The following is a 15,171-nucleotide window of genomic DNA, read 5'->3' on the forward strand; positions in this document are numbered from 1 at the left end:
GCTAATTCGTTGATGGGTTTGTTTCTTACTAATCTATTGCGTTCCTTCTTCAGATTTAGGCTAATTCGGGACCTCACCATCCTGTGGTCACTACATCGAACTTTCCCGATTACCTCTACATCCTGCACAATGGCGGGGGTTGAACACATTATGAAGTCGATTTCATTTTAGTCTCTCCGTTAGGACTTTTCCATGTCCATTTTCGGTTCTTCCGTTTGCTGAAGAAGGTATTCATGATTCGTAAGTTATTGCGCTCTGCAAACTCAACTAGTAACTCCCCCCTGCTATTCCTAGAACCAATGCCATAGTCACCTACTGCCTTGCCTCCTGCCTGTTTTTTCCCTACTTTGGCATTGAAGTCGCCCATTAGTACAGTATACTGCGTCTTTACTTTTCGCATTGCCGATTCTACATCTTCATAGAAGCTTTCCACTGCCTGGTCATCATAACTACATGTAGGTGCATAGGCCTGTACAACCTTCAGTTTATACCGCTTATTAAGCCTAATTACGATGCCTGCAACCCTCTCATTAATACTATAGAATTCATCTATATTACCCGCTATATACTTATTGACAAGGAAACCTACTCCTAGTTGTCGCCTCTCTGGTAAACCTCGATAACACAGTACATGCCCATCCTTCAGTACAGTATATGCCTCATTCGGCCTCCTAACCTCACTAAGCCCTATGACATCCCATTTCATGCCCTCTAGTTCCTCTAACAGCACTGCTAAACTAGCTTCACTAGCTAGGGTTCTAGCATTAAACGTTGCCAGGGTCAGTTTCCAATGGCGGCCTGTCCAGCGGAGCCAGTCTTTCTTAGCACCCCCTGCTGCGTCACAGGTCTGACCGCCGCCGTGGTCAGTTGTTCCGTAGCCGCTGGTGACTGAGGGCCGGGGTTTTCTGGAGCTTATCATAGGAGGTTGTGGCCAATTACTGCACCAGGGTGGCCAACTCCTGTTCTGGTGAGGGAGTGCGTTGCCGGAGGTGTTCACCGGCATCAATTCGCACCCCAAACCTGTATATGCAATTCCATCGACACGCGGATTTTTTTTTTTGTCATCCGGTGGAGAATTGCGCGGCACCGGGATTTGAACCCCGGTCCTCTTGCATGCGAGGCGGATGTTCTACCGCTACGCCACCGCTGCATTCCTTTGTGAACCGGTAACTAGAGAGGAATTCACGGTCGCTAAAATGTTCCAAAGGATTAAGTCGATCCCGCAGGCGACGTTTTGGCACACGATGAACCTGGATGTTGCCGTGAAAGGTTTCATCAACTCGGAAAATAGTCTACGAAGCGCGCAAACACTGCGATGTCCGCCATGTTTACAAGTGAGGTGGCTCAAGGTAGCGTCGTCGCCGACTCGAGATTCCCGAGAAAACTTGAGTTTTCTCCGCCGTTGGAGGAGCGATTCGAGTGGAGTTTGCTTTGTGAAACGAAAAACAGGCCTCGAGGGCCACTTGGAGTAGAAGTTCGAGTGAAGGCGTGTTTGTGAATACGGCGGTTAGAATCTATTGGGAAAGGGAAAATCGTCCAGCTATTTCTTGAGTGGTTTGTGCAGAGTGGCAGGCAGCAAGCATGCATGCTGACAGTTTTGTGGCCGAAAAAACTGTGACTGCTGATGCGGGACCTGGCTAACCTGGCACGTGCAACGGCACAGGGTGTAAGCGCGGAGTGGGCAGAGATACTGTAGGAGAGGGCTCAAATGAACGCCACCTAGCTCAGATATGTCTACCCTCTTCACAGAGGCGACATGACCTCTGCAAAGGAAGGCAACACAATTCACAGAGTGGCGGGGAAACGGGCGCATTGAGGCACCCCACACCAGCCGCACCTGCAAGCGCCTCCAGCTGTGGCGTTGAGAGATGCTCAGATATCCAAGAGACTGGAAGGTTTGTGGCGGATGCTTGCCATATTCCTCACCCTCCCCGCACATTTCTGTGGTGCCAGAAATGCGCTGGGATTTCTTAAGTCTTCTTCACTGTCTTTTTTTCTTTTTTTTTGGGGGGGGGGGGGGGGGGGATTCGCTCTCTGGCGGCGGGAACGCGGGGTCTGTAAGAGGAGACTGACCTCCAAGAGTGAGCCCCTGTTCTCACACACAGACATTCTATATTATTAGTTTGTTGTTGGTGGTGGTGGTAGTGGCTGATTTATTTTTTTTTTTAAATAATCAAAAAGAAGGAAAAGAGTATTGCCGGCCGCGGCAACTGCTATCTAAAAAACTGAAGCACTTGAACTGCGGCCGGCGGGAAGGAAAAGGGGATAGGGAGAGAATAGCGAGGGGAAGTAGAGAGGGGAGGGATAGGAAGAAAGGACAGGGGGAGCTTTGTACATTATTTACAAAGTAAAGACTGTCAACGAGTTCGCATCGCTCGCGCGCAAGTGTCCGAGCACTGTCCACAAATGCCTGCACTGCTCCAGAACAAGTGGGCCACACTAACCCCCGAATGCAGAGATCTAACTTGAAACGCGCTTGGACTTGACTTGGGCAAGTCAGCTTGAAGCATCAAGCCGACTTCAAAACGCCCAAGTCGGCCAGCGCGTTTCATAGACGCTCACGCCGACTTGCTTTGCCAAGTCAAGCACATGCTTCGTCAAGTCGAGGTCGTGCTTCGACTTGAGAACACATTGCTCGTCTGTGACCGAGATTAACAATAAATTTGTTTCCGTAACGCATGTTGCAGGCAAGAAAAGTATATAATTTGGTAAATATAAGCAGGCGCGTAAATAATTTGAGAGCTTTTTGCAGATAAACGCTTCCAACGGGCACTGTAGATCAGTGCTCTCTGCTTCTTTTGCACGAATCATGTTTTCGGTTGGCAACTTGCACGGCTGATCAGCTGCGCCAAACACGCCATGCATGCAGTCTTTTCGTCTTTTGCACCCGTTGAGTCAAGTCGCTTTCTAGTCCTTCGTTCCATCTGTCAAGGCAAGACGATGTCGCAACTGCCCCTGTCGCAACTGTCCGCGTCGTCGTTTGAAAACACGCCTTCGCCACGCAGGGCAGCGCCTCGTTTCTCTGCAGAAGAGAAAAGTTTATTAGCCGAGCTTGTAAACGAGCGTGTGAAATATTTGGAATGTAAGCGAACCGATGTGGCCTCCTTGGCGAAAAAAAACGAGGTTTGGAAGGAGGTGGCGAAGATGTTCAATTCGCACCACGGGGTTACCCGGCGGGACCACCTTCAGTTGAAGAAGTGCTGGGCTAACCTGAAGCAAAAATGGAAGGAGGGCTCATCAACGGAGAGGCGGGAGCGTCACAAGACCGGTAAGCGCTTTTTGCAAGCATGTTTTGTATTCATAGATAATTACGCTTTCCACCAAATTTACTGTTTACTGCTTTCGTTATCTGCACGTGCCATGCTTTCCTGACCTCCACTGCCTGATGCTTTCGAGTAGGCACGAAAACATCGCATACCAACACAACCTGATGTATAACGCTCTGTCTCACACACACGCTACATTTACGTTTCTGCATGTGTCGGTAAAGTTGCCATACCTCGGCAAAACACATATGCACGTTCATTTCTTCCAAGAACAAGCCGCCCGGAACTGCTTGCCTGCTGCCCTTGTCATTATCGGCGAACTCTCGCTTTCGTGCAGCGCTTACAAATATCATTTTTACTCTATTTCTAGCTTCCGCTTGTTCAGTCCGCCTTCGACTGTTCTTTTTATCTTGGCATTCAGCCTGTTTGCCTTCGACCGTTCCTTTTTTTTTTTTTTTTTCATTTTGCTTGATATGCACTGACCTGTTGTAGCCAACTGCGAATTTTGCAGTATTTTTTAGCGTTTTGAATACGCGTTATTTCTTTTTCTGTTCCCTTGTTTAATTTCTTGTATTGAAGTCCGAGTGTATCTTTTTGTATTTTTTGCACTCCCCTCTTCAATGCAAAACATGAGTAAAATAAATAATGAATAAATATTTTGTATGGGGCTGGATTACGCAAATGGTTTCCAATCAACAGCAAGAGGAAGTGGCGGAAGGTAATTGCAAATAGAAATATTTTGTTGTTGAGCGTTCTCATCACTCTGGACTGAAAGCAATATTATTTTCCAGGGGGAGGATCAGCACCTGCTGCTTTGGACCCTCTCATTGAGCGGGTGGGAGCAGTGGTGGGCCACATGGCCACCCAAATTCGCAACGAATTCGACAGTGATGCAGCACTGTACCAGCCCCCCGTCGACAGTTTGCCTGTCGCGAGGCTGCTTCAGCCTATGGTGGACGGTGCTGCTGATGAGGCAGACTTCGATTACACAGGTAGGTTATTTTGCATCAGTGTGTACTGGAGTGTCAAGAAAAATGTTCCTTTTCCTCTGCACTATTTTAGTATCACTGACGGCATGTACTTTGAGAGCCGACGCTGTGCCGAGGGTTGCAGCTGTGCAGAACAGAGCGAGTTGCTTCTCATTGGTAATGACACTGTATAAATGTTCACCAACGTGGAAGTTTGGCCTTTTTGGTACCTGTGAAAAATGCTGCCTTTGCACCTAGGCAAGGATGCATGAAGAACAGTATACATGCGAGAACATTCTTTTCATGTATAAGTACAAAAGCCCGATCCCTATGTAGAAAGTTGGGTCACTGTTACAGGAATGTCGCAGTCTGGGGTGGTATTACATGACACTGGATCACTACTCAGTTGCTTTTTAATGCAGAAATGGAGCCATAGCCTTGTGTACATTTGGTGGAAGTCTGGAGAAACAACATTGCACAGTAGCTTGTGCGTGGAGCTAAGAAATGAAAACGGTAGCGTTTCTTGACCTTAGGATTGCCTTGTTTTTCATATTTTGCCTTTTTGTCTGTTACAGACGAGTGGGAATCCAGCAGCCTCGTGGAACCTGGAGGCCACTGTGACCTAGCAGTGAGTGCGGCTAGTTCAGCTCCAGAACCTACTGTGGACGGCGACAGCAACTTGCCACCCGTTGTGCGACCTGATGCTGCCGTTGCCAGCACAGTTGATTCTGGAGCTGATGCCAGCTGTCCCCCTGCCCCGGAAGCTGCTGCCTGTGGCAACAGAGCACCAAGAGGGCGGATGGCCCTTTTAGAGAAGTCATTGACAGAAGAAAATGAAAAAAGAGCAAGTCTTCTCCAAGAAGAGCACACTGTCCGTCTTCAATTAATGGGCGAGGACCACCAAAGTGTGCTCAAACAGCGAGAATCCAAGACCAAACTAGAAGAAAAGGAGTCCGCAGCCAGACTGCAGCTTTTGAAAGATGATCGCAACGACATGCTTGAAGAGAGGCGCAAGAAGAGGAAATTTGAAGAACAAATGTGTGAAATGGAACTGCAGCAGCGTCAACTCGACCTGCAAGAACGGCAGCAGAAAATCAAGTTTGAGGAGCAGCTGCAAGCAGTCGAATTGGAGAGACGCAAGCTTGAGGTGCAAATTCTGAAGCACAAGCTTCGTAAATTAGAAGATGACGAAAACTGATCTGTTCATTTTGTTTAATTTGATTTCTCAAAGAAACCTGGGCAATGAGGCACATGGAAGCAGAGAACTCCTAATATTTCCATCACCTGATGTTCTTTAACATGCAGAGACTTTGCTGCATACACAGGTCTCCTGCTTTTAGTTTGCATCTTTTTGAACAACTTCCGGCTCAACCAAGTATTTCCATCACCCGAGGCTCTTTAACGGGCAGTGACTTTGCTACGTACACAGGTCTCCTGCTTTTAGTTTGCATCTTTTTGAACAACTTCCGGCTCAACCAAGTATTTCCATCACCCGAGGCTCTTTAACGGGCAGAGACTTTGCTACGTACACAGGTCTCCTGCTTTTAGTTTGCATCTTTTTGAACAACTTCCGGCTCAACCAAGTATTTCCATCACCCGAGGCTCTTTAACGGGCAGAGACTTTGCTACGTACACAGGTCTCCTGCTTTTAGTTTGCATCTTTTTGAACAACTTCCGGCTCAACCAAGTATTTCCATCACCCGAGGCTCTTTAACGGGCAGTGACTTTGCTACGTACACAGGTCTCCTGCTTTTAGTTTGCATCTTTTTGAACAACTTCCGGCTCAACCAAGTATTTCCATCACCCGAGGCTCTTTAACGGGCAGTGACTTTGCTACGTACACAGGTCTCCTGCTTTTAGTTTGCATCTTTTTGAACAACTTCCGGCTCAACCAAGTATTTCCATCACCCGAGGCTCTTTTACGGGCAGTGACTTTGCTACGTACACAGGTCTCCTGCTTTTAGTTTGCATCTTTTTGAACAACTTCCGGCTCAACCAAGTATTTCCATCACCCGAAACTCTTTAACGGGCAGTGACTTTGCTACGTACACAGGTCTCCTGCTTTTAGTTTGCATCTTTTTGAACAACTTCCGGCTCAACCAAGTATTTCCATCACCCGAGGCTCTTTAACGGGCAGAGACTTTGCTACGTACACAGGTCTCCTGCTTTTAGTTTGCATCTTTTTGAACAACTTCCGGCTCAACCAAGTATTTCCATCACCCGAGGCTCTTTAACGGGCAGTGACTTTGCTACGTACACAGGTCTCCTGCTTTTAGTTTGCATCTTTTTGAACAACTTCCGGCTCAACCAAGTATTTCCATCACCCGAGGCTCTTTTACGGGCAGTGACTTTGCTACGTACACAGGTCTCCTGCTTTTAGTTTGCATCTTTTTGAACAACTTCCGGCTCAACCAAGTATTTCCATCACCCGAGGCTCTTTAACGGGCAGTGACTTTGCTACGTACACAGGTCTCCTGCTTTTAGTTTGCATCTTTTTGAACAACTTCCGGCTCAACCAAGTATTTCCATCACCCGAGGCTCTTTTACGGGCAGTGACTTTGCTACGTACACAGGTCTCCTGCTTTTAGTTTGCATCTTTTTGAACAACTTCCGGCTCAACCAAGTATTTCCATCACCCGAGGCTCTTTTACGGGCAGTGACTTTGCTACGTACACAGGTCTCCTGCTTTTAGTTTGCATCTTTTTGAACAACTTCCGGCTCAACCAAGTATTTCCATCACCCGAGGCTCTTTTACGGGCAGTGACTTTGCTACGTACACAGGTCTCCTGCTTTTAGTTTGCATCTTTTTGAACAACTTCCGGCTCAACCAAGTATTTCCATCACCCGAGGCTCTTTTACGGGCAGTGACTTTGCTACGTACACAGGTCTCCTGCTTTTAGTTTGCATCTTTTTGAACAACTTCCGGCTCAACCAAGTATTTCCATCACCCGAGGCTCTTTTACGGGCAGTGACTTTGCTACGTACACAGGTCTCCTGCTTTTAGTTTGCATCTTTTTGAACAACTTCCGGCTCAACCAAGTATTTCCATCACCCGAGGCTCTTTTACGGGCAGTGACTTTGCTACGTACACAGGTCTCCTGCTTTTAGTTTGCATCTTTTTGAACAACTTCCGGCTCAACCAAGTATTTCCATCACCCGAGGCTCTTTTACGGGCAGTGACTTTGCTACGTACACAGGTCTCCTGCTTTTAGTTTGCGTCTTTTTGAACAACTTCCGGCTCAACCAAGTATTTCCATCACCCGAGGCTCTTTAACGGGCAGAGACTTTGCTATGTACACAGGTCTCCTGCTTTTAGTTTGCATCTTTTTGAACAACTTCCGGCTCAACCAAGTATTTCCATCACCCGAGGCTCTTTAACGGGCAGTGACTTTGCTACGTACACAGGTCTCCTGCTTTTAGTTTGCGTCTTTTTGAACAACTTCCGGCTCAACCAAGTATTTCCATCACCCGAGGCTCTTTTACGGGCAGTGACTTTGCTACGTACACAGGTCTCCTGCTTTTAGTTTGCATCTTTTTGAACAACTTCCGGCTCAACCAAGTATTTCCATCACCCGAGGCTCTTTAACGGGCAGTGACTTTGCTACGTACACAGGTCTCCTGCTTTTAGTTTGCATCTTTTTGAACAACTTCCGGCTCAACCGATCATACTACTCCTGGCCTGTGCAAACTAAGTTATAATTATGCCTTTTGGTCTCTGCGACATGTTCTTGTCGGCATGTTCGTGCTGCGTAGTTTTACGGGTGCCAGCCGAAGCTGTCTCAATACTACAAGAATGTTTGGACGCTGTGTGGAAGAACGACTATGCTGAAGTTATCCAGAGATGCTCCTGACTAAAGACTCTCCTGTAGCAATAGAACTTGCACTGCCTTGTACTTTTTCAATAAATGTCGTCTGATTCAGGGTGGAACTTTTTTCTGTCTGCTTGCATTTGAGTTTTTTTTTTTTTTTTTTTTTTTGGCTTAGCAATTTTGGAGGGTCATATCTTGAGTAAATACAAAAGGGACTGTGACAGACTCTGCAGGTTGGTGGCAAGTTCAGTTGCATCCGGGCTGGCATAGGTGAACCATTGGAAGAGCATCTTAATGCAGAAATATACAATGCACCTCACACTGGGCCTAATAAATATTAACCTGACTGCTGTTTTGAGTATGCTGTGGGCCAGAAGATACTTTTTGCGGTGTAGGCTGTGTGCTACTACATACCTACTAGAATATGTCTGGACTTGCGAGGATGGCACCATTGATGACACAGCTTTTTCACAATGGGAAATTGGGTGCAGACAGTATCATCGCAAACAAAAAGATCAGTAAACAGCTGAAGCAAAATGTTGTGACAATATTTTTATTGGTTCCTCCATTTAGTTACAAAGCAACCCTGCTACAATAGTTTTGGCTGAGCATGCTTTATTTTCAACACCAGTCCTTCAAAAAACAAAATCCTTGAGCAGTGAATTGTAATAATGGTTACAAGAATGGTACTGTTTGTGGCAGTGCATTACAAAAGCTCTACAGAAATTTTCAACAGATTTTTTTGCAAGACTGGCATCTTGAGTTGTATAAACACCAATGTGGCACCCCATCTTGCATGTGCAGCTTACAGATGATACAGGTAGTATATATATATACAGGTTTCAGAACCTGTATATATATATATATATGTATATATATATCAGAAGAGCTGCTTGGAAATGCATGACACACTGCGAGCAACACCCTAAACTGATTGATTGGTCTAGTGTGAGATTCCATTACAGAAGAATAACTGTGCACATGTAACATAAATTAATTTGGAGCTGTTCAATACAGTTTTCCTCATAACCCATGTTGCTTCTTGACGTTAAACCCGACATACCTACTATATTTTCCTCAAATATGAACCCTGCGACGGTGCTGCTGTGGTTAGGGTGGTCGACCACTGTACACAAAGATGCGGGATCGAATCCTGGCCGCACCGGCCACTTTTTGGTGGAGGCAAAAGGCGAGATACCTGTATGCTGTGCGATGCCAGTGAATGGCAAAAAGCAAGTAACCAAACCAATGAAAACATTAATGTTAGCATTTATTTTAAGTTTCAGATGCTCTGTGCCGAACTGTGCTATGCCAGTGCATGGTAAGAACCGCAGGTTGTGGTTTTTAACCAAAGCAATGAAGAAATTAATGTTAGCATTTATTTTAAGTTTCAGATGCTCTGTGCAGAACTGTGCGATGTCAGTGCATGGTAATCACAGGTGGTTTTGGTTTTTCACCAAAGCAATGAAGAAATTATTGTAAGCATTTATTTTAAGTTTTAGGTGCTCTTTGCAGTGTTCTGTACTTTTCGAAGGTGCTGTTCTGATATTTTGTCTACCTTGCCTCCATGCGTACACTATTGGAGGTGCATCACTGATAGTCTATCGTGCAGTTTTGCTCACGAGAAGCTCTTCTTTATGAGAAGCTCCCGTGCTTGCATGCCTGTTAAACTGTCAGTCTGAGAATTGGCAGGTGGCAGGTAGGGTGGTCGAGCAGCACTGGTGGAGCTGCTTGGAGGGACAACACAAGGGCAACCTGGAGGCTGCGGATCCTTCATCAGGCAGGCTAGATTGTGCAAGGCTGCACACGCCGTGATGATCATGGTGGCTTTCTCGGGCTTGTGCTGTAGCCCCATGTCCAGACAAGGAAACCGTCGCTTCCACACACCGAAGGCCCGTTCAACGGTGTTGCGAGTCTTTATATGGGACTTGTTGTACCTGCACAAGGAAGGTGAAATTAGAACTTGACCTTTGTGAGCGGGGATGTAAGCAAGCTTCTATGGCTGCGTAATGTGTCACTATGCTAGGAAAGTAATTTTCACTGAGCCTTTTAAAATTTCTGATGGTGTTCTTGCTTTCAAAACATAATATGCAGTGTTAATTCCTACCTTATCAGTTGACAGCAAGACTGCAAAAAATGCACTAGCACAGTGAACAAGTTAACATCAGTACACCTCACTTCTTTCTGGGTACATTGGTGCATATTGTTCATTATAAAGATAGAGCTCAAAACACACACACAGACAGAGTAACAACACACAGCAAGGGTGAAGTTGGTAGCGAGCACAATTGCTGTTTTTTTTTTTTTCTTTTTGCGCTCCAAGTTTACAATATCAGCATCACTGTATTCATGTTGACTTACCTTCCTCTGGGTGTGTTAGCTGGCCCAGGGTCTGCCAGAGGCGTCATCAGGAACGGGTGGCAGGCATAACCAGCATCCCCCAGCAGCACTCCTGGCACACGCCGCTCCTCAAACAACACCCGCACACGGGAGTTGTCAAAGATGCGGCTGTCGTGCACCGACCCGGGCCAGCTGGCTACAATGTCGAAAAACTGCAGCTGTGGCCCGGTGACCGCCTGCATCAAATGGGCAAACGCTAGTCAGCACAACTCGCGGTAGCTGTGCATTCCTAAGCTCGTGAACTAGCGTCTGTAGTAGGGTTTTTTTTTTTTTTTTTTTTTTTTTCTACGTCAGTTAACGCCGATATAACAGTTTAGCTACGGAAACACCGGGGAAACTATGTATTGGATTGCAAGAACGTAAACGCATGCAGAAGTAAACATGTCCAAAGCTCCGCTGCAAAGGAGCCCTAAAGAAGCGCTGCGCTGTTATTTAACTTTATATTTGATCCCCCACTGTAGCGCTCGAGACGAGCGGACGTGCGTTGTAAAAGAAAATGCGCGTATGCGCAGTTGTACGGAGGGCTTCACTGCTTACCTGCACGTTGATCGAGAAGTAGCCCTTTCGGTTCCGGAATACTTCCGCGTTTAGACCACCGGGGCTCTTGATGCGTACGTGACTGCAGTCGATGGACCCCGAGACGCCGGGGAACTCGCCTACACTGTAGAAGTCCCTCATCACCTGCCGAAACTGCGACACATGAGGGAAGCAAACAAGCAAGGGGCGCAGATGCTTTCCAATCAGGAATGTCATTTTCCCGACGGCGCGGCACACAGTAGACTGCGGGATTCGGACGAGATCCCCAGTCACGGTCTGAAATGTTCCCGCGCCGTAAAACCTCAGTGCCAACAGCAGCTGGAGCATAGGAGGCACTGGCTGGCCCCTGTTGTCGGCGCTTTCCCTCACGGGCAGCATAGCGAGCAGCCTTCGCACCGTCGTCTTCGTGAAGCGGTACCGTGCAAGAAACTCTTGATCGTTCTAAAGCTCCATCGGGTTTCCCCGGTCACGAATAGGTGGCCGAGGTATCGCAGGCATACGATATGCCTCCGAGAACGCGACATTCATGGAATGACACGCAAACTCGAAGGCAGCAATGCGGCGAGCGACGTCTCTTCGGGTGGCGGACATGTTGAAAAAACGAACGAAGTCAGCTTGAAGACAGCCCTGGGGCTGACTTGGAAAATGGCCCGTTTTCGCCAAGGTGGGTCTTGACTTCGAGCAAGTCAAGTCTAGTGCAAGTTGCCGTTGAAGTCAAGTTCGGTTTATGGCACGCGTTGCGGCTGACTTGAGGCCGCCGTAAGTCAAGTCGAAGTCAAGTTAGATCTCTGCATTCGGGGGTAACGCGTGAGAAGCGGTCGCTTGGTTCTCGTGGAGTCAGAAGAAACTGAAATGCCTGCTTTCCGATGGCGCAAGCGTGTTAGAACGGAGTTGCTTTTGGCCTGTTGTGTGAAAATAAGGAAAGCAAGCGTACGCTCAGCTTTGCTACCCGTGGCAGTGAGCCGACAAGCGCGGGGGAAGCTGTCATAGGGAAAGCTGTCAGGGAAAAAAAATTACGAGGGTTCAAAGCTGCTGAAACAAATATTGAGCGAAAGCATTAGCTGCGGGTGACCGAGCGTTTTTCTTTTCCTCTTTTTCTTCTCTCTCAGCCCACATATGAAGCCCCGCTTTAACCAAGCCGTATGAACGTGCCTTAGTGGCCTATAGGGGTAACGTGAATGCCAGGGTCCCAGCAGGCTGATTCTGACATAACCGTCCCATGTGAAACGAGAGACCCAAGTTGTCGGCAGGAGCCGACCGCTTGAGTCGGTAGCCCAGCTCTCACCCTAGTGTCACGTGGGTAATACGTGGCTAGCGGCCGCGCTACGCTGAAGGCTCGAAACGTAGAGTAGTATTGCTTTCGCAATAAAGCTTCACGTCAGTGAGCTGACCACGCACTCCTAGTAACACTCGGTATCGCAAGATCTGCTCTGAGGACCCAGGTACAAGACATGGGTGGACGCGGCAGCATTGCTCTCTCTTTTAGAGCATTAAAAGGAGGTGGAGGAGTAAATGTCGCATAGAGTCGCGCGTAAAGCCCACGTCTATCTCCAGTGGGGCTACTCATTTTTTTTTTTTTCATTTTTCGCTTCGTCGGCTGACACAGTGGACGGTTGTAAACATGTTTTTAATCGGTGCTTTCGAAAGCGTTAAATTATTATTAAGTGATAGACTGTAGCACTACGCCCCGCTTTAGGTCCTAAAAAACGAGCAGCAGACATCATTTTCAAACAGCGCTTATGGCAACCTCTGAAACATAAAAAAAAAAAAAAACACGAACACGGAATCATTACTCGAAGGCGAGAGACAAGTGACAGATAGCTTGAGGGACCCGAGGTAGCACATCTTGTGTTGTTTAGAGTGCAAAGAATAATGCGGAAGCCCTGATGTCTCTGTCCCTGTTGTTCAAGAGACAGGAAAGGTGCAGTCTCTTGGAGAGAATCATTGATATGTGTGTACATAGAGACGGCTCCTTCAGGCGCCGGCTGAGGAGCGAGCTTTTCTTCCCTTTGTGACCTCTCACTTGGAAAGGGCCCAGCCAACCCTTTTACTAAAGACGTTTCATGCCCCCCCCCCCCCCCTCCCTTGCCTTTCTTTTCACCCTGGTCAACGAAACTAACCATCCGCTTCAGTTCAGTGAGGACTACTGTACACAGGATGTTACTGGCGCCGGGGTGCCTGTCCTTGAACGTCTTCCCTACAATGCCAAAAAAAATGCCGCCTTACCCTTTGGTTCATACCAACAGCGGCCACGGGAGGTTAGTTCTCTGCAGCGGCGCTGCTGTCCGGAAACAAAAAATAACCTATTGCATTTAATGAAAAGGGGTTTCAAGGACCTAAGTCATAGACAAGGAGCCGAGGCATCCCATTCTTGCAACAGTTTTCTCTCTCCATGAGACGAACAGCGAGCAGATTGCTATTGAATTGAGCGATGCATGCGGGAAGTGCGTGGTCGAAATTAAAGGCGTTGTGTACGACGTGAGGCTGGACGTGAGTTTTATTCGTTTGCGATGGATCATTTCTTCACAGTGTGTATAATCCAATTTAGAGCATCGCGTGTGTGCGCGTTCCACGCTCTGCTTTGCTTGCCGTAGTCATCGGTCCGGATTAAAGCCGATCACGAGGGATGAACACAGGAAAACAGATGCGGATCGAGTGGCCATTCCAAACCGCAACAGAGCTTGTTCATATTTTCTTTTCAGTGCTTTTTTATGCTGTTTTCGTGCTGTGCGAACATAAAAAATTTTAAGCAAGCGCTGCTCTGTTCACCTTGCACGCGGTACTGTTTCCTTTCACTCAAGCATAAATTTTACAGGGATTGAAACGAATGTGGTTCTTTGGCGAAAAAGGAAATGGATTTTGCTACTGGTAAAAACTTTTTGCTTGTTATGCGTAAATCCGCGATGTTATCGGAGAACAGCGCTGGCAGTATTCGCAGGTTCCACTGAAAGTCTAATATGGCTGTCGAAATTTTGGTCCGGCTAGTCAGCTCTGCGCTGGCACAGGCTGCATCAAAGTTGTATGCGTATGTGCAATTTTGTCGAGAAAGCTCTCAATGTAGGCGCTGGTGTGTTTCACGACCAAGCACGCTGTGCGCGGTAGAAATTACTGGTCGCAGGGGTGACTGATTTGCTATGCAAAGCATTCGTCTACTTAGCCGGGGCGTGCAGCTGCAACTGCGACTTGTAGCATTTCGGCACGAACGGCGGAAGAGACGCGCGCCGAGAGCAACCAAAAGAAAAATTTCGGTTCTCAGAATTTTAACATGAAGTGGACGCTCACGCCATTGTAGATCTGCGCCTACCTGGTGTTCAGTGGTCCCGCTTTTCGCCTAATTTAACCATATACGTGGTCGCACATGGCCGCTTAGACAAACTGAATGCAGAGAATTATGCTTCGGAAGGGGGTAATTTCACAGAAGCTTATGTTCATTTTATTTTTTAGAACAACAATCGTGGGCATCGATTTTTAATTAAGTACATTGTTAACAAGCTCTTGCGATAGAATTTTTCATTACCGTGATCGCTTGGTAATTGATTTCTTTCAAAGTATACACAGGGTGTGCAAGCTAACTTTAACTAGGAGTTACAAAATTAAATTACGAAATTGAGGTATGCAAGGGAAACCACTTGCATACAGCTGCCAGCAGTCTGGCGCACTACGGCATTTTGTTTTTCAATGAACTGGCTAGCAATTAAAATAATTTTGCTAACTATTGTTTGTAGACAATGAATGTAATTTGCAAATTCAATATCACTTCCTGAACCCCCATTCCGCTTATGTCCGTTAAAGAAAGCCTCACATGAACCCTTTTTCAGAGCTTCAAAGAAAGCCCGTGAAAAACCGAAAGCTATCACGTAGCTAGCGCATTCGCGCGTCACGATTGTGGTGCTCCCACAGTGAACGAAATAAGCTGCGGCCGTAATTCAGCGATACAGCTCAAGCGGTACGCTGTTATGTTGGCGATTGCTGCAGCGAGCGTGGCGAGCTCGCTCGTCACCACCGATATTCTAACGGCTCACTGCAACTTGCTCCTTCAGGTGACCTGACTGGGTGACGCTGTCAAAGAAACCAACGCAGACATGGCGGCCTGTCGCTGTAACGGGTCCACCGCAGCCGCAGGTTTCATTCGCTCAAACCACGACGGTTGAGAGCAGCACAGTTATGGCGTGAGAATGCGCGTCACGTGAT

General features: G+C 47.2%; 1 protein-coding gene across 1 annotated transcript; it reads left to right on the forward strand.

Annotated features, from left to right (window-relative positions):
* Positions 1-2,450: 2,450 nt before the first annotated feature.
* On the forward strand, positions 2,451-5,432 carry LOC146180777 (uncharacterized). The gene is made up of 3 exons (XM_084575653.1): positions 2,451-3,268; positions 4,058-4,258; positions 4,810-5,432. The coding sequence occupies exons 1-3, from the start codon at positions 2,860-2,862 to the stop codon at positions 5,430-5,432; spliced, it is 1,233 nt and encodes a 410-aa protein (XP_084431779.1). The 5' UTR covers positions 2,451-2,859.
* Positions 5,433-15,171: the final 9,739 nt, after the last annotated feature.

The sequence above is a fragment of the Amblyomma maculatum genome, chromosome 8 (assembly GCF_055883805.1).
Source record: "Amblyomma maculatum isolate TAMU_Amacu chromosome 8, ASM5588380v1, whole genome shotgun sequence".
NCBI classification, from domain to species: Eukaryota; Metazoa; Arthropoda; class Arachnida; order Ixodida; family Ixodidae; genus Amblyomma; species Amblyomma maculatum.